General features: G+C 40.4%; 3 protein-coding genes across 5 annotated transcripts in view; 1 reads left to right on the top strand and 2 right to left on the bottom strand.

Annotated features, from left to right (window-relative positions):
• acsl6 (acyl-CoA synthetase long chain family member 6) overlaps nucleotides 1-1,776 on the bottom strand; it is a 38,240-nt gene extending 36,464 nt beyond the window's left edge. The window contains exon 1 of one of the 2 annotated variants that reach the window (XM_067492042.1): nucleotides 1,435-1,776. In XM_067492042.1, the coding sequence (XP_067348143.1) occupies nucleotides 1,435-1,480 (46 nt within the window). In that variant the 5' untranslated portion in view covers nucleotides 1,481-1,776. The remainder of the gene's footprint in view (nucleotides 1-1,434) is intronic. The other variant, XM_067492041.1, reaches the window with a different exon arrangement.
• A 7,040-nt stretch (nucleotides 1,777-8,816) lies between these two features.
• irf1b (interferon regulatory factor 1b) lies at nucleotides 8,817-13,188 on the top strand. Of its 2 annotated transcripts, XM_067491363.1 has the most exons (10): nucleotides 8,817-8,971; nucleotides 9,568-9,660; nucleotides 10,370-10,469; nucleotides 10,549-10,716; nucleotides 10,897-10,937; nucleotides 11,118-11,250; nucleotides 11,366-11,482; nucleotides 11,600-11,628; nucleotides 11,842-11,959; nucleotides 12,439-13,188. In XM_067491363.1, exons 2-10 carry the CDS (start codon nucleotides 9,574-9,576, stop codon nucleotides 12,546-12,548), a joined length of 903 nt encoding a protein of 300 aa, XP_067347464.1. In that variant the 5' UTR covers nucleotides 8,817-8,971; nucleotides 9,568-9,573; the 3' UTR covers nucleotides 12,549-13,188. The 2 variants fall into 2 exon arrangements, with proteins under 2 accessions (XP_067347464.1, XP_067347465.1); XM_067491364.1 differs by lacking the exon at nucleotides 11,842-11,959.
• The window catches only part of slc22a4 (solute carrier family 22 member 4), a 30,967-nt gene continuing 26,335 nt past the window's right edge, over nucleotides 13,089-17,720 (bottom strand). The window contains exon 11 of the mRNA XM_067491362.1: nucleotides 13,089-17,021. The gene's annotated coding sequence lies outside the window, so the exon portion shown is untranslated. The remainder of the gene's footprint in view (nucleotides 17,022-17,720) is intronic.

The following is a 17,720-nucleotide window of genomic DNA, read 5'->3' as shown; positions in this document are numbered from 1 at the left end:
GGAGCAGCAGGACGCTGAGATGTGATGCAGGTTAAAGGTGTAATGAATCTCCCCTTGGGGGAGGGGGGGGGGGATGCTTGCAGTACCTCTGTTTCATCTGAATTCAGTCTGTTTGAACAATTTCGGGCCTTGATTCTGATTGGCTCTGCCAGGTATTAAATATGCAACACCTGTAAACTCTAATATTAATGCACCAACTAGAAGCCCAGCTGTTGCGGATCGTTACTTAGCAACAATGCAGAGCAGCTGCCCTTCATAAACCCATTTGAGGAGGGAAAAAAGAATGAAGTGAATGCTAAAGACCTGTTTAGCATCTTCCTCCACTGTGGATGTAAAACCGAGGATTTCACATGTTTGTTTATGAGCAGCAATAACTCCGCTTCTTACAACACTTCTAATCTGGTGTTTAATGCTTCTCGCTCAGTGGAGCGAGGCGGGGTGGGTGTATGTTACAGCACAGCACGGCGTGGCCTCCAGTTTGCCGGTGGGCCTCTGTATTTCAGCACCGCTCGCTCGTGGACAGCTCCGTCCAATCGGCTGCGGTTATTTGAAGCGCGTCATCCTTCCTCATCCTCCTCATCCTCCCCTCCTCCATCCCCGAGGCATGGCGGAGGACAGCACAGACAAAATGCAGAGCTCAAAACCGGCTAATGTGCTCTGAATAAGACTACACGAGGTGGATGCCTGCTTGTCTAAGGTGGAGACAAGCCGCAGGAGGATGGTTCGAGGGACAAGCGGTTAAGTGACGTGCGCCAAAAAAGGTTTATAAATGACGTACGTCCGGATCCTGCACACAATGTCACAGGACCTAAGCAGCTGGCCAGCCTCAAATACACACGTTTAATCTAGATTGGCTTAAAGTGACAATAACCCTTTGGTTAATAAGAGGATTTCCAGCGAAAAATGCCCAAAACCCCGGTCCACAAAATGAAATCACTGCAGAATGAGCCACATGCATGCAGCAGCATGGCCGCCTGTCCACGCCGACTGTACCTGATCACAGAGGTAAAGCCAAAGCTGTGAGCGTTCCTGGATGTTGGCCCAATAACCCAGAACTGCACTGGCACAAATTGAAGCAGTGGGACTGAAGCCAGAGCCGGTTACACTCCGATATCAGACGCTATTAGACGAGGCAGAGCCCACACACGTGTAGTCGGTGAAAAATGTAAAATGTCTCCCGGGACAAACGATGTAGACAAAAGAGGAACTGCAGCGATCAAGCACGATGTAACACGCAACAAAGACGGTTCTGTTGTATTTAAACGGGACCATCAGAACCCTTGATAAATTAAAAAGCCGGCAGTGAATGGGACACAATGTGGCTCAGCCCCTGCGAGACAGGTGCATCGCCTTTAGTCCCCACCCAGCGATGCTGAGCCGCGACAATGGATGAAATAGATTAAAAATACAAAGGAACATATGCTCAAAACTCACCTAATATAATCCAGAGCGACCCAGAGACCAGGACGAATGCGAGCATGTCTTTCTCATTGAGTCAGCTGTCCCGGCGCAGGAGCGGCTCAGAACTGCAGCATGGACTGCAGCAAGTCGCAATCTGGGAGATTAAGCAGGGGGGGGGCGGGGGGGGCGGACAATATATCTGAGGCAGACTACAGCGGGGGATCTGAGCGGGGGATGGCGACGTCCAGCAGGTTTTTCTGTGCAAATTTCGCCTGTAAAAACGAATGGTGTTGACTGAAGAAACAGCCCGACGGCCTAACGTTCCTCCGTGCGGCTGTTCCACCTTCACCTAGTGGGCTGCTGCGCAATGGCAGACATCCCTGCTGCAATAAAAGGGCTTCAAGATGCCACGATGAACGTCACGGTTGCTGGAGATGCGCGTTCTTCGTGCTGACCTATAAACCAAGTTATTTTTCATTCTTATAATAAAATAAGACCAATGCTCTCTGACATTGCCCTAAATCTCATATGCAATTTATGCATTCAGTGTTTTATAGAAACTGATCACTGCTGAAGTCTGTATCAGGGTATTGTTTTATTTTGTTTTACCGTTTATTTTATTTCAAAGGGAACTTTGGTACATCACACCATGCAGCATACATGTCCCTGCAGCTGAGCACAGCTTGGACAGGCTTTGCATCACCGTCACGTGGTACAATAAGACACTCCCAGTGAACTAAAGTAACCTTGAGAGAGGCTGACAAAGTGACTAGTCAGTGAGTGCCTGGATGACACACAAATACACACACACACACACACACACACACGCAGAAATCGATTTTAAATTTACTGTATAGTTTGGTGATTTGTGCAGCAGAGAGATCGGTAAGAGACACACAGGTGCCTCAGTGGTGGAACTGAAAACCAGCCTTTTATCTGCAGCACCTCCAGGCCACATTTGTCAGTGCATCACAACTGACTGGCTGCTCTGACCTTTATTTCAGCTTTCGTTTTGGCAAATGAATTAAACTAAGAGTCATATAGTAGCTACATTTTTAGCACATTTGGTGCCATATGAGTGCAACAACAGGGAGATTTGTCAGAATATTTCACACTTCAAGCACACGTCATTATTAATCCTTGAGTTTATTTTGCGCAATTCTCTGTCTCCAGTAGTGACCCACATGCTAACTGTCTTATTGTGTTACCGTCACGTGACTGACCTTATTAAATGGGTCACTTGTCAGGACCTCTAATCTGCCACTCGCCCGAGACCCACCCGCCACCTTCCCACCCTCCTTCTTTGTCTTCTCTGAGTCCACTGCAGTGGAAACACACAAAACAGCAGGCAGAGAATGACCCCGTGTGCTGAGACGAATAATCAAGCTGGTCACTGAAGGGTTCGAGACCGGTCGGACAGGACCCACGAGCAGAGGTGATAAACAAATTACAAATAAGCAAATGTCTGTGTATTTGCAGTAGTTTGTTAATCTTAAAACATCTTACCGGTGATCAGTCAGCAGCACAGCAAAAGAGCGAAAGGGCTTTATGCGAGGAACTAAAAGCCACTGAAATTGATTACTTTGGTTAGTTATTTTGCAATGTGGCCAAGGTACACAAGGCGAAACAATAAGCTCCATTCGTAAGACATCAGAGTGTGAAAGTACCAAATGTTATCAGATACAAGGGCCTTTGGGAGGGGGGCTAGAGTCTAAAGAGCTCTAAAGATATTTTACGTGCAATAGAAATATAGATTTGTGCTTGAAGTGTATTACTGGGGCTTGGTTATCGCTGCCGCCTCCCACCTTGAATGTCCCTGGTTCGAATCCCAGTCTACTCCCGTGAATCTTGATATGCAAGTGAGGTTAATTGGTTGGATTGTATTCACAGCAAATTGCCTGTAGGTGTGAATGGTTGAGATGGACTGGAGATCTGTTCAATGTGGACCCCCGGCTCTCACACAGGGACAGAGCTCCTTCATTTTACAGATGAAACATAAGGGATAATAAAAGTGATTTTGCATTGAAGGGGCACGAATGTCTGCTAAAATGCCTTTGTCGTTTCTTTTTTTAGCGTCTGAGCTGAACAAAACCCTTATAAGCACAAACTTTCTATATACATAGTTTCTATGACAACTAGTTCAACAAACTTAAAAGGCAAACTTTAAAGGACAACATGAAAGCAAATGATGTAATTAATGACATCATCAGTAGACTTAGTATACTTCTTAATCTAACTAACATTGCAATACACAACATAAACAAAGCAGAGGAAACCCTAGTTTGGTCATACAGTGGCAACACACGAAACATCATCGCCAAAGTCATTAGGACTCAAGTTGTGGGCACATTTAATGGTGCAAAATGTGCTGACTGATAAAACTGTAGAGTTTTATCAGTCAGACCAAAGTACTGGACCAACACACCAAAAAAGACTAGAGCGTCCAAACAATGATAAGCTCACAGTGTGTAAACAGTAAGACAGACATTTGTTTAGATTTGGGTTGTTAATCACCTTAGATAATGAAACGGATTCTCAATAGTGCTGATAGAACAAATAACTTGCAAATTATACTAATACCAATAATAATAATAATAATAAATAACTAAATTGATCCATGCAAAGGTCAGCTAAAGGCAAGGGATTAAAGATAAAATGTTCATGCTGACATGACTATAAAAGGAAAGTAAATGTATAGATTTTGCTTTTATCTGCCAAATAAATTCTCGTCTGCGTGTGGGACACTGGTTTGTCAATCTCTGCGTATGTTTGAAATATGTCTTTACAGCACTAAAGATAAGATACATCACCTCGACCCGATCATGCACTTCCAGCAAGAGGAACATTTTTCTTATTGTCCTCCTTATCACCAACTGGTTATTTTTTCTTAAATGAGGTGGTTTGCGTAAAAAAAAAAGTTTAATACTGCTGCTTCTTGGAGATTGCTGAGTCTGTTAATTGCGATCCAGGAAGAGGGTAACCCACCAGTCAGTGTGTGCACGCAGCTGAAAAGTGGCAGAAAGGGTCAAAGGTCGAGAATAAAGGCAGACATAAATAACAACCTGGGGATAAAATTGGGTCATAAAAACAGGTGGAAAAATAAAAAATAGGGCAATTCTGGCATAAACCAACCTCCAGGCAACACAACATTGTCCCAGTTTTCACCAAACAGTGAGAATCTAATGGTCTTTAAAACACAAAGGATACAAACAGGATGCAAAACAAAATTTGACACAATGACATTACCACACCCACCATCACACCAAATATGGAAGGACAATAACTTACTGATTCAATTTGTTTTGTGACGATAAAAGAAATCCCATGTGGCTGAGGAATATGACATGTTTATTCATTATTTAGCTTTTGAAACACAAACCTTAGAGCAGTTTCTTTCTCACATTCAGTGATGATATATATATATATATATATATATTTTTTTTTTTTTAGAAAAATTAGTAGTATAACTTTACTCAGAAGGATTTCAAAACAAAACTTCCACTTAAAATGCAGTTCTTTTTACTTACAGTATTTCAAGTAAATGATGTCAGTTTGTTTCCTGATACTGGTTACTTGCTAATGATACTTCATGATAATTCAGCTGAACTTTAACATGTCAGTATGTACAGATCCTGAAAAGAGGCTAATAGTTAGACACAGGTGGACTGACAGACTTCAAATGACGACAAAAACCAAAACAACTTGTTATTTTCTGCTCATATTTTGCCACGTTTCATCTGTTTGGGTCCAGTGTGTCTGCATTTGGTAGTTTCTTTGAGATCATTTTGTGTATTTTTGTTGGTCTTGTGTCGCTTTTTGTTTTTGCTCATTTCGTCTATTTTTGGACATTTTCTCGTGTTTCTGACTCTTTTTGGTTAATTTATAATACTTTCAAAGATCAAATCTGATGCTTGTGCCCAATATGTCCGTCCAGGCATCTCAGACACCGCTGGTTCATTTGATGAACAATGGATGGTGCTTCGTGTTACTGTCTTGTTGCTCTCACAAACACTTCACACTCAGGACTGATGGGGGCGCTAAACTGCATAATTGTGAGGGGAAAATATTGCACCAGTAAGTTGTTTTGGGTAAAACCTGAGGAAATGATGCAATTTATGTTTGCACAGACATGACAGATGAGGTTTTCATGGAAAGTTCAAATGTTTCCTCATATCTGTAAATCTTACGTGTAGTTTGTAGAGAATCTTGTCATTCTCATCCCTTTTTTAAATTTTTTTATAAGTTCAGAAAATGCTTAAGATGCTTATTTACATTTGATGGACAAAGTGCCTTAACTTTTGCATGGTCTGGTCATTTTTGCCTACTTTTATCAGTTTTCATCTCCAATGGGCTTTTAATATATGGTTGTGAAATATTTGGCTGTATTGTTTCTGTAAAAATCCATAAATAATATTAAAATGAAGTCAGAAATTCAAACTGATCAGCTAAAACAAGGTGAAGACTGTATTAACGATTGCCAGTGGGGTTTGGATTGAAGTCATACACACCAATGGTCTGACTTATCCATGTTTGCCAATGCAAACATGGATAAGTCTGACAGATAAGATAAGTCAGATTTTTTGCAAAGTTTCTGCAAAAAATCCTCTAAAACTCCAATCAAATGAGATAGAGTACAGTGTTTTAATTGGGAAAAAGTGGCTCTTCTAGGTAACACTCCCTGCACCTTGTATCACAGTGTAATTACAGGCAAACAAGGTCTTTGACTGGATCAGGTGTCAATGAGCTGTCAAAGCAGATGGTCCAGGGGGAGACTGGATGGTCGAGCAGCTTGCCTCAAAACAAAACCTGTAATAAGTGTCTTATCTTCACAGGTGACTTAAATCATCAAAATGTACCATCACTGTATGAACAGGGTTTGAAACTACCTTTAGATGCAGCACAAGAATGACAGAGCAAAGGAAACAATCACTGAAGTACTGTATGTCCCAGGACTAGGCCCGGCAGTGAATCTGGCAGGTTCAAGCTGAAATGTGGAAATAGATATGTCATTATATATATATAGAAAAGAGTTAATTTACAGATATAAAATGAGAATCTGTAGAATGCAAATTATATTCAGGTTCCATCATATCAAGACAACAACAATTTTCAACATTTTCCTTTATAATTGTGCAGCAGAATGTGACTTATTAGGGATCCTCGATGTAAATACTCAGTTTAATATCTTGTGACCACCTTTTATTTATGTCAGTTTTTACGCCCGATGCCCTTCGTGACGCAACCCACCCCAATTTCTACTGGGCTTGGACCTGCTGCACAGCTGGTGAGGGGGAAAGGGCTGTTGGGGGTTCAGTGTCTTGCCCAGAGACCCTTGGTGTTGCCTACCTCTTCTCGCTTAGCATGAGTAGGTTTGAAACAAAAATATTTAAATAAAGATTTAAATAAATATCTTTAAAACATCATCTATGTCTGTTACCATTACTTAGCTCATGGCCCCTGAAAGCAGCAGTGGTCCAAAGAAAAGGGCAGACCAAAAAATATATATAGTCGAGTACTTTTACTTTTGATACTTTAAGCAAAATCTAAATCATGTACTTACTTACATAAGTAGAAATGTCAGTGGGTACTTATAATTTTACTAGAGGACAATCTTGTATATTTATTTGTACTTTCACTTAAATACAATGTTTGAGCAGTTCATCCACCACAGGTTGTATGTTTTATGCAGTTTCCTCTAAAGTGAATTCCTATAACTCAGTGTCATCATTCAGTCTGACAGCTGCAAGTGTCCAAACATCATTACCGGCTGGAAAACCGGGATGATTTCCCCCAACGATCCCAGAGGCCTGCTATCATGGGGAAATCCCACAGAGCAGAATGCCGGTGAAAACTCCGCAGGAAAACTCCCTCCTATTCCCTCCCAGAGACGCGCGTACTCGCTCCTTCAAATCACGCGAGGGTGCGCGCACGCAGACCCACCACCACGCGGGAAGCCCCGGAATGGACATCGGCGGTAACTGCAAAGCCACCACCGCCACCAACACTGCGGTGGGATTTCCCAAAGTTCCATGAGCGAGGCGACTTATTTGTGCCACTTCGCTGTTACTTCACACAACCACTGTGATCAATTTTAGCGCTTTAACCCCGAGAAAAACAATCCATCGGGCAGCGTCTACTAAAACCTGCGCTAATGAAATACACGAACATGACCCATGTCCTCAGGCTTCCTCTCCCCCCGTAGCAGCGTTGTGCACGAATCATTCGACTTCGCGCTGCCACGGCTCTAAAATCAGGGCACTGCTCTGCAGCCTGACATTTCTTTGCACAGCGACTACTTCCGCATATTTCCCCACTGCTCCGGCTGAACCGTCATTGTTTCAGAGCGTCCCACGCCGTGGCCACGCATGCAGTCGCTTCAGTTTTGGTGCTGTAATGCCTCTGCCGGCGACTAAAAATTACTACATCATTTCTTGTAAATGCCCGACTTCTCCACTGGATTGGTGTTTATACTAAAGGGCTTGTCTCATGGACCGGCTTTTCATGCCAGACCGCGGAATGAACTTTGGAATGTGTGTGTGTGTGTGTTTGGTTATTATGAGGGTCAGAATGCACTGTATCATTTTAATGAGGAAAAAATACACTTTGATGTTACATTCGTGTCATAAACGTGCACTACAATGAAACTTATAATAATAAAAATGATAATAACAACAATATAAAAACATATCCATGTTTTCTTTTTTCTTTTTTTTCCTTTTTTGCTTTGGAATAGAAACATTGCAATGGATGACATTACCTGCAAGTATTTACATGCTTGCATTCACGCAACCGTTTGTAAATTGTGCAGAAAAAAACCCCCACAAAAAAAACAAAAAAAAACAAATCGAACCCACAAGAAATTACATGTCTGGGGGTCTGCTTCATCTACGTGCAACAATTCAACGTATTCAACATATGTTAGTAACTTCCTCCTCGCAATCAACAGCGTGATTTCTCGGAAACGCTTCTTTTGCTTGAATTGAGGCTCCGCTGCGCAAGCGTCGCCACACTATAAGAAATGATCTTCTACTTTGAACTCCATAATTATATCGTAGATGTATATAGAATTTATGTAGATGACGATAAGTTGCCTACAGTATAAATCACGTTGCATGAAAATATGATTTCAGAGGAACCATTATTAAATAGCCGCAGTAATATGATTTTTCTCTACCTCTTTTGCACAAATGACGCGCTCATTTGAAAAGATAAGGCCATGAACGAACTTGCAGTTGTATAAATGTGAGACATTTTTATCATATACCCAATATATTTTCGTCTGCTTCATTAAAAAAAGAAACAACAAATCCCATTAGTGGACAGCCGCGTCTTTGACGCTCTTTTGTTTCGAGGGCGTCATTTTTTGCAGCGAGATCCTGGCGCGGGGAAAACCCGTTGCTGTGTATAAAAACCCATATCCGCCTGATGCTGTCCACAGACAGTCTTTGCTGCTGCTGAAGGAAGATCTCTAAGTGGAAAATAAGAAAGGCGAAGAGAAGCTTCTTTGGAACAAACTGAATCCAATCGGAATATTTCTGTGCGTTTTCCTCCTTACGGATAAAAACAATCTGTAAGTGATTTGATATTAGTTTAAGACTTCCTTCTTTTTGCATGCGATGCCTCGCATTTTAAACAACAGCAGCTTTTATAAGAATACATTTTTAAAACTGAATGCATGCATTAGGATGATCAGCTTTGAGCACTTAATATCTCACTTTAATATCTCAATTCAGTCGGACTTTTAGTTGCTCACAGAAGTTGAATTATTGATTAGTAACTAACATATAAAATGTTCCATCCATTCAGCAGCATGGAGCATTTTAGCAGCATGGAACATGGATTAGGATTTTTTTATTATTTTTTTTAAATAACAAAATGGATCCACGCGCATTTGGGAACTTAAAAAAGTTGCCAACCTACCTATGAATCTAGTGAGGAAACGGTTTTGCGTGAATAACATTGACCTAACATAATGAACGTTGACTCCTACGCGTAAACGCCCCCCTGCACTCGTGCATGCCCTGGTTGTGAACTCTTCTCGCCCGCCGCGGAAGGCAGTGATAAATAAGAGGCAAAGCCGTTTGCTGTCTTGACTGTTTACTGCAAACTGCGGTCCTCATTTATCTAAAAACTTTTTTCTTTTTTTTTTTTGGCTGCATATTTTAGGTCAACATGCCAGTGGCAAGGATGAGGATGAGGCCGTGGCTGGAGAAGATGATCGATTCCAACTCCATTACGGGTCTGACTTGGGTGGACAAGGTGAGATAATCATTTCCCCCTTGCAGCCAACTGCATTGCATCAATGTGGAACAAACATATGCAGTAGATATTTTGAAATGTATTTGCGGTAGCAATGGAAAAGCTCTGCAGGAACGAGGGAGGGAAGTGAGCTTTGCAAGGCTGCACTTTATTTATGGTTGATGGTAAACGACCTATTTGCATGCCGCTCTTAAGAGGAACTCTTTTAAGGCAGCTAAAGGCTCCCGGGCTTTTGCTGCTGTAAAAGAAACAAAGGTGACATAAGAGACAAGTGAAAGATCAGTAATCCTTTTTTTTGTTAGCCTTACACACTGAAGTCCCCCTGACTAAAAACAAGTTTGACTTCTATGTCACAGAATACATCAAGTGTATTCTACTGTTACTACTTTAACTGCAAGTAGGAAATGAGACCAAACATGAGCACAACCTCTTCTTAATACACTATGCTGTGGTGCAGGCTTAACAAAAACACCACACAAGGTTGTTCAGTGTGTTTTTTCCTGTTCTGTGGCTGTAGTGACTGTGCCATGCAAATGATATTTTTTACATATTTTAAGGTCATGGTAATAGTGACACATGAGATGCTCCGCTTGAATGCCGTCCTCCTGTAAAACATTAAAAGTTGTGCAAGAATTTGAATCGGCTCTGTCAAGAATGTACACCCACACTTGCTCCCAACTCAGCATTTTCCCTTTTTGTGTTTTTTTAGGAAAAGACGATGTTCACAATTCCCTGGAAGCATGCCGCTCGCCATGGTTGGGAGCTGGACAAAGACGCATGTCTATTCAAAAAATGGGCCATTCACACAGGTGAGCAACCACGAACACATGCAAACTACAAACAGCAAAGCCGAAAATGCTTTGTCCCTAAACTATATTGGTTCCTCAGGAAAATACACGGAGGGTCAGACTTGCGACCCAAAGACGTGGAAAGCCAACTTCCGGTGTGCAATGAACTCACTACCTGACATTGAGGAGGTGAAAGACAAGAGCGTAAACAAGGGCCACCAGGCTATGCGTGTCTTCAGGATGCTGCCTGCCACCCCAAAATCTAGAGGTGAGAAAAGCGACAGGAAATGAGCAAGCATTTACTTCTGACTAACGTACTTGAGTGGTGCAACACCTGCGGGCTGCTGATCGTTTTTCTGTTTCACTCATGAAGTCAGTTTGTTCTAAAATCACTACCAGAGCTGTTTAAGATGTCAACTGACCAAACATTTTTCTTCCCTCTGCACAGATAAACGAAGCAAGGCGAAGCAAACAAAGCAAAGGAAGAAGGTACGTGCTAAAAATATTGCACTGTATGTAGCGTTACAAACAGAGGCATCTTCAAATTATGGCCCACTCACCCTGAGCTAATGTAATGATGGTGCAATAACAACACATACAACTGCAGAGTGTACTTCCTGCAGGAATTTCCTGCGTCTTACTGATCTGGGCTATTATTTGCTTCTGCAGTGCGCAGTGATCAAGAGGGAGGAAGAAACGGACTACAGTGATACTCAGGCGCCCACTCCCGAATCCCTCCCGGAAGAGACCATGTCCACTCAGGAAAACACAGTCGACAGCACAGTCCACACAGAGCAGCACGGTGAGGGGGGCCAACGTTTAAGATTAAGAAATAAACTATAGTGAAATCTCTTCATGCTACGAACGTAGCTGGTGCATTCGAGTATATTCAATGCTGTCGTTTGCCATTTGTGCAGACTTCCAGTATGTGACTCAATCTGAAGTCCCAGACTGGTCTTCGTCAATTGAGATTGGGCCTGAAGCCTTCAATAACTTCGGTCACAGATTTGAAGTTTCACCCGAACGCAGCACTGGTAAGACAACACAACATACTTGTACTGTGTGTCATACTTGTGAATTCCAACAGATCACAGCACCATACTCATCTCCCCTCCTTTTTCTCTCCCTCTCTCTTTGATGTGACCCTCCAGAGTACGACTACACAAACGACATTATCGAGGTAAGCATGGCCTTCACCTCCTTCTTCTGAGTAGCTTGCATTTTTCATTGACAGGAATACCCATGTGTGTCTTATTCTCCCTGTTTGGCTTCTTGTAGCAGTACCATCCAAAACAATAAGATTGATTGCTTAGAGATTTATTTATTTTTTTTGTTCAATGAAGCTAAAGTAGCACAAAACATAGCCATATTCAGTCCAGTGTTGCTCTTTCAGATTTGCCAGCAACTGGAGGAAGAAACACACTGGATGTCAAGCAATATAGACGGCAAGGGGTTCCTGAGCAATGAAGTATGCACCAGTCCAGGGAGCCAGTGGAGTGAATCTTCATCAGGTACATGTTGCAATTTAATAGGTCCGATAGGAAAACTGTCTCTAAATTAATCTGCAACATGATGATGATGATCGACATTGGCATGAATTCAATGTGCAAGTGTGCATTTATACCAGGGTTTCCTCACATGTTAGTCACTCCACCTACAAAATCAAGTCTGTATAGTCAGCAATAAAGCACAGCACTGACGTTTGATGACTCACAGGAGACACAGTAACAAATGAATGTTTGAAATTGATGCAGGAGAAGTAGCCTGATGTTTAGCTCTTAGTACAACATTTCCCATAGTGTTTTCCCACAGTGCCTGTGCCAGGAAAATGTCAACATAACATCAACATTAGGAAACTTCCTTCAAAGAGTTGCTTTTTGGACTGTTTACTGTTTCTCTGATGTCCTACTGTCCGCATCTGTCAAAGGTGTGAGCGTTTTAATTCTGATCCATCACCCTGACCTTGAATTTTGCTCTGTTTGTTTTACAGTAGAAGAAATAGATGAGCCACAAACCTACACAAACCTTGGCACAGACTTCGCAACTACCACAGATGAAATCTGGAACCAATTCAGTCCAAACATCCCTCCCTTCCTCTGAAGCCAGAGAGAAAAGACAGTGCTTTGACACTTTGGACTTAAATAAAAAACTCATCCTGCTCCACAGTCTCCCCTCATCTGAGCCCTCCCTACCTTTTGAAAAGCTTATCATCACTCCTCCAGTCTGTGACCGGGGGGAGGAGGGGGGGAGAGAGAGGAGGGGGTGTCTCTGCACCTTAAGCTACATTCCACGCGACCTCCAAGAAGTGGGTGGTAACACCAGCAGTTTGGAGAGCCTTCCCCATCTGACCTGAACGTGTATGTGAATTTATGAAGAAATGTTATAAAGTGCACTGGTGTTTAGCTATGTTTTTGACAGGTTCAAAATCAGGGCATTTACATTATACAATTTTTAGCTAATACCTACATCTACATAGGTTAACATTACAATTTGACAGGTAGTTATTGTACAGTACAGTGTGATTCTGATATAAATTCTATTTTTCCGTTATGCATATAAGTGTGCTATAGTAACAGAAATGCAGAATTATCCATATAACAAACTTCTCAACTTCTGGTGAAAGCTCTACTTCATTATGTTTTTGTTTATTTGTTTTGCTTAAGGTGATTGCACATGATTTTTGTAAATACTTGTGTTTTTTTTGTGTTTTTTATAAAATAAAAAAGTCAATTTAAAAAAATGTATATGACTATATTAAGTTTGTGTGTGCAAAGTTGGATGAAGTAAATTCAGTCTTAGCATCACTGGTACGTTAACTGACCCCTCTCCTCTAACCAACACATAGACATCACATATACAGTAGAGGGTTTTTAATAGTTCATAACTCCCAAAACAGAGCCTTAAATAGAACAAATATAATTTCTAACACACTCAACTTTTACTAATGTTCAATTTTGAACAGTAGCATCCAAGATAAAATGCGTTTAACCTTGTTGACAAGTTTAAAATAAACCATAACTACTTATTTAAAATATATAAATGAAGCGTTTTCCAAATACAGAAACTTATAGCCAACTATGTAAGTTGTCTTTGATGTGTGCTTTGGATTTCCTGATTAAAGTCTACTCAAGATACTGCAATTGGACTTTCAACCAAAATACAATTAACTGTTGAAATTTGATCATTTAAATAATGTTGTTTCAAAGTACCATGCACTATTTTTATTGTGTAAAATATACTTACATTTTTTACTATATATTACTTTTGCCCTCTGTCAGTTTTCACAGTGTAGCCTATGGTTATTATTCAAAACAAATAATATCAAAGACTCCAATTAAAAACAAGTTAAACCTCAGTGAAAAACACAAGCTATGCAAACCTATGATTTCCAACAAGGTTATTAAATAAATTATCTCAATTGTGGAGTGGGTTGTGTGTATTGCAGCATGGCTCTGCATGGTTTGGAATTGTCTGAGCAAGTAGGAAACCAGATTCTGAGACGTGATACTTGTGGATACTGACCAGAAGCAAGTAAACAGGAAAAAAATTAAAAAACAGGGAAACGTTCAGTGGCCATTTGGACAAAATGTAGATACACACATTTCTGTATTTACACAGCTTTCCACTGAAAACAGGCACAAAACTTATCTGTGGAAACTAGAGTGTGGCAACCTACCATATTACACTTTACCAATGATCGGTTAATATTTGGCCAGAGGAAACCAAATTAAATGTGTTTGGGTAAGATAGGGTGGGCGTGGTCCTGGACAAGAAGATTAGATTCGATATGTAGCGCTGAAATGTGAACCACAAGGCTGCATGAGTGCAAAAAGACGCAGGGGAAATGACATTTACAGAAGACAGCTTAGAAGCAAGCTTGTCAACACAAGCACTGAACAAAAAGATGACTTACACTGTCAATAAGCTGTGACCTGGAAAGATTTGCAGACTTTCCAGAGTCCTTTGCAGAGAATGGAAGAGCAGATGTGTGGATGAATGGTATATTTAGAAAATGGATGGACGAATCTGAATGGAATCTGACTGAGGGATGCGGAAGTTGGGTATTAGAATCCTTTGGGACAAAAAAAAATGAATAAGTTGGACAGGACATCTGACGGTGACCAGCACTGTACTCAGTTTCTATTGTACATGAGTTTTCACCCTTCCCATGTGGAGTTTCCCAATAATCCCCACATAGATTTTAAAGAAATGCTGTAATTGCTTAACATAGTATTTAAGAAATGCAAAGAGGAAGCTTATTAAATAAAGATGTTGTTGTGTGTTTTTGGTCAGCTTCCACTTTCTGTCATAATAAACCACCACGGTGACAGGACACACTGAATAGTGATCATCAGCTGTTTTACAGGTAAGATGGACCTGTTAATCTACCCAAATATGAAAAGGGGATGATAAACAAATTTAGTCAGGATTAAATGTTATAGTTCAGTGAACAAAACTAAATTCACTGCTTAGAATGTGACTTCATATGGGGCAAATGAAGCCTTTTTCAGACCACATACACAGAAAATGACCAAAAAAGACAAAGATAAGGTTGCACATCATAGGCACAGGCATTTGAAACTGACCAAAATGAGACACAATATGATCAAGTAAACAGAAAATGACGCAAAAAAAACCCCACACAAAATATGCACAGATGAAATATAGAATAAAAGTGTAACAAATGGCCAAATGAACACAAAAAGACTGCTACAGACGTGATGGCTTCACTTGGTCTCAACTTAAATAAAGGTCCTGAAGTACAGAAAAATAACATGTTCTTTTATTTACTTAATAAAGTAACTTTTCCCTCCACATTACTTTTTGCTGAAAATAGAGATAACCACATAATAATAACCCAATAATGAAAATAAAATTAAGTGAAATGCACCGGACCCCTTTGTTTGAAACACAAAGATCAAACACACAGCTGCATTGTGGTCTTTAGAGGTGGTTGCCATACACTTGTAGTTAGTAAAGCGTCAGCGCTCTAGAATAGTGAGTTTGTGGAGGAGCTTTTGAAATTTGATAATGGTAAACAAAGCCTCCTTATGCTGGAGACAGCTAGTGCTGCTAATGTGGTAGAGACATTTTAAAGTACCATGACATGTTATTTCACATCATTTGATACAGCTTCAAATATCCACAGATTGAGCAAGAGTCACTTAAGCGTAAAGTTACTGCTACTTTACTACTTTATGCTTTGACTCTAAGAAATATTAGTGAAATTGTAGATAAAGTACCAAACTTTCCTTCCAAAGTAGTTAGAAGTCATCAGTGATGACAGTCAAGGTGTTTATAGGGTGTTTATAGGTTTAAAGAATGCAGTTAAAAAAGTTAATTCACAACATTTAATTTAATTAAAAAAACAAATTCAAAGTTTTGAAATTCTGAATATCTAATTTATTCATTCATCTGAATGAATAAATTTCAATCAAAGTATGAATTTTGTCAAACACGAAATGTGCTACTTCCTACCAGGTAGTTTTTAGTAAATATTCAACCCTTTGCCTCCTCGAACACCTTACAGTTATAAATAGATGCTCATTTTTAAACACATTTAAAAGTAACAAATTATTGGAATCATATAAAATACATCAAAACATTTTTGACTGTAGGATGTGAAACTGCCTCGTGTTAGGAGGTTTAGACCTCGATTCATACCCAATTTAGAAGCCTCAACACATGTGTAGAGCTCGGAGGGGGATTTTCTACCTGTTGACATTTAAAGTCGATTATATGAACAACTAACTTATGAGCTTTTAACAACTTCAAATTAGTAATGCATGACTAAAAAGTGAACGTGTTTATACTGTAGTACAACCATTGGCTTTTCTTCCGTCAGAGCAACATTGGAGTAGTATTGCAGTTTATTCTAGTCATAAATTACATGACAAAAATGACAAGGATTTGAATGTACTCTAATGGGAGTATTGCAAACGAGTAAATATAGTAGCCTGAATATTCTTTCTGCAGCTATGTGAATAAATGATGAACGGCTGTTGCTGCCGTTACGGCCTGCTATAAACAAAATACGATCTGTCCGACCGGTTTGATCGACTGATACAGGTGAGACAGGTGCAAGGCACAGACATTTGTTCTTTTGTTAAAAGGATTTATAAATCTCCCACAAACATGGGAAAACACAAACTTCAAATTGTAAAACATGGCACAGAAGCAACTTTACTATGAATCGTAGTTTTATTAAAAACATATAGAAATACACTTTTTACCAAATGTTATGATTTATTGTCAGAATGAGGTTTTTTTCCTATCAAATATACATTATGAAGATATGATTTGTCAGCATGGGTTGCGAGGTTGGAAAAAAACAACAACAAAAAACAGATGTGAAAGACATTATATCCTGACCACACACACCTCCTTTGGCCTTATACATCCATATTTTGTTGCTGAATGCATATTTGTACGATTCCCGCAGTCTGTCCCAGACTTAGTTTCAGGCACAGTTCCTTTCCCGACAGACCATCACCCTCCTTTCTTCCTTCTTCTGCTGCCGATGAAGAAGTGGAGGGCACCAGTGCTAGTTTGCATACTTGCCAGTTTGTTACCCTATAAAAAAAAAGAGAGAGAACAAAAAATGAATGTATAGTTAGACATGTTTCAGCCTTAAGCCCTGAAAATTGTGCACTTTCTGCCTGTAAAAAGTGATTTAACAATCACTGCTGTTGTTTTTGTTACTTTACATAGGCAGTAGTCATGTTAAGACATATCTGAGGGATTCCACAACCCATGAATATGACAAAACAAGAAAGAAACACATCTGAGGAAGTTGCAAAGAAGCAATGAAATGCCCCCAGTGCTGAAAGAAAAACATGGGTATTTTGTGATGGTCCAAAATAACCAATTTTGCAGTTACCAGACACAAGATTCAAGGAACAATCGTAATCTCAGGGGAAAGCTGCTTTGCAATGTGACTGCTCCAGCTCACTGGCAACATAAACTCTACAATCTCAAAACAGTGAAAGGTGAACATCATGGCACTAAGGGCATTTAATTCACGCCATTAGAATTTTGAAAGAACGTCGTAAAAAACTGAACGGCTTTCGGCTTGTCCCTTCGGCTCCTCCTCCTGCCACAACTCTCCCATTTTTTATTTGGGAGCAGAACAGCACTAAGGTGGGCCTTAGTGGTGGTGTGAGATTTGAACAAGTCTTGGGCATCTCAACCCAATGCTCTACCACTGAGCATCGGCACTCATCGGTACTCAAAAGCACTTTACATTGGTTCTCATTTACCCATCAGCACTCA

The sequence above is a fragment of the Channa argus genome, chromosome 22 (assembly GCF_033026475.1).
Source record: "Channa argus isolate prfri chromosome 22, Channa argus male v1.0, whole genome shotgun sequence".
Classification (NCBI taxonomy): Eukaryota; Metazoa; Chordata; class Actinopteri; order Anabantiformes; family Channidae; genus Channa; species Channa argus.
This window is presented reverse-complemented; position numbering and strand designations above follow the sequence as displayed.

What these genes read in the sequence shown, in the direction of transcription:
- irf1b (XM_067491363.1), top strand. Translation starts at nt 9,574, where the DNA reads ATGCCAGTGGCAAGGATGAGGATGAGGCCGTGGCTGGAGAAGATGATC. An exon ending in AAACAAAGCAAAGGAAGAAG is followed by an intron (nt 10,938 to 11,117) that starts GTACGTGCTAAA and finishes TTGCTTCTGCAG; the next exon opens with TGCGCAGTGATCAAGAGGGA. An exon ending in AGTCCACACAGAGCAGCACG is followed by an intron (nt 11,251 to 11,365) that starts GTGAGGGGGGCC and finishes CCATTTGTGCAG; the next exon opens with ACTTCCAGTATGTGACTCAA.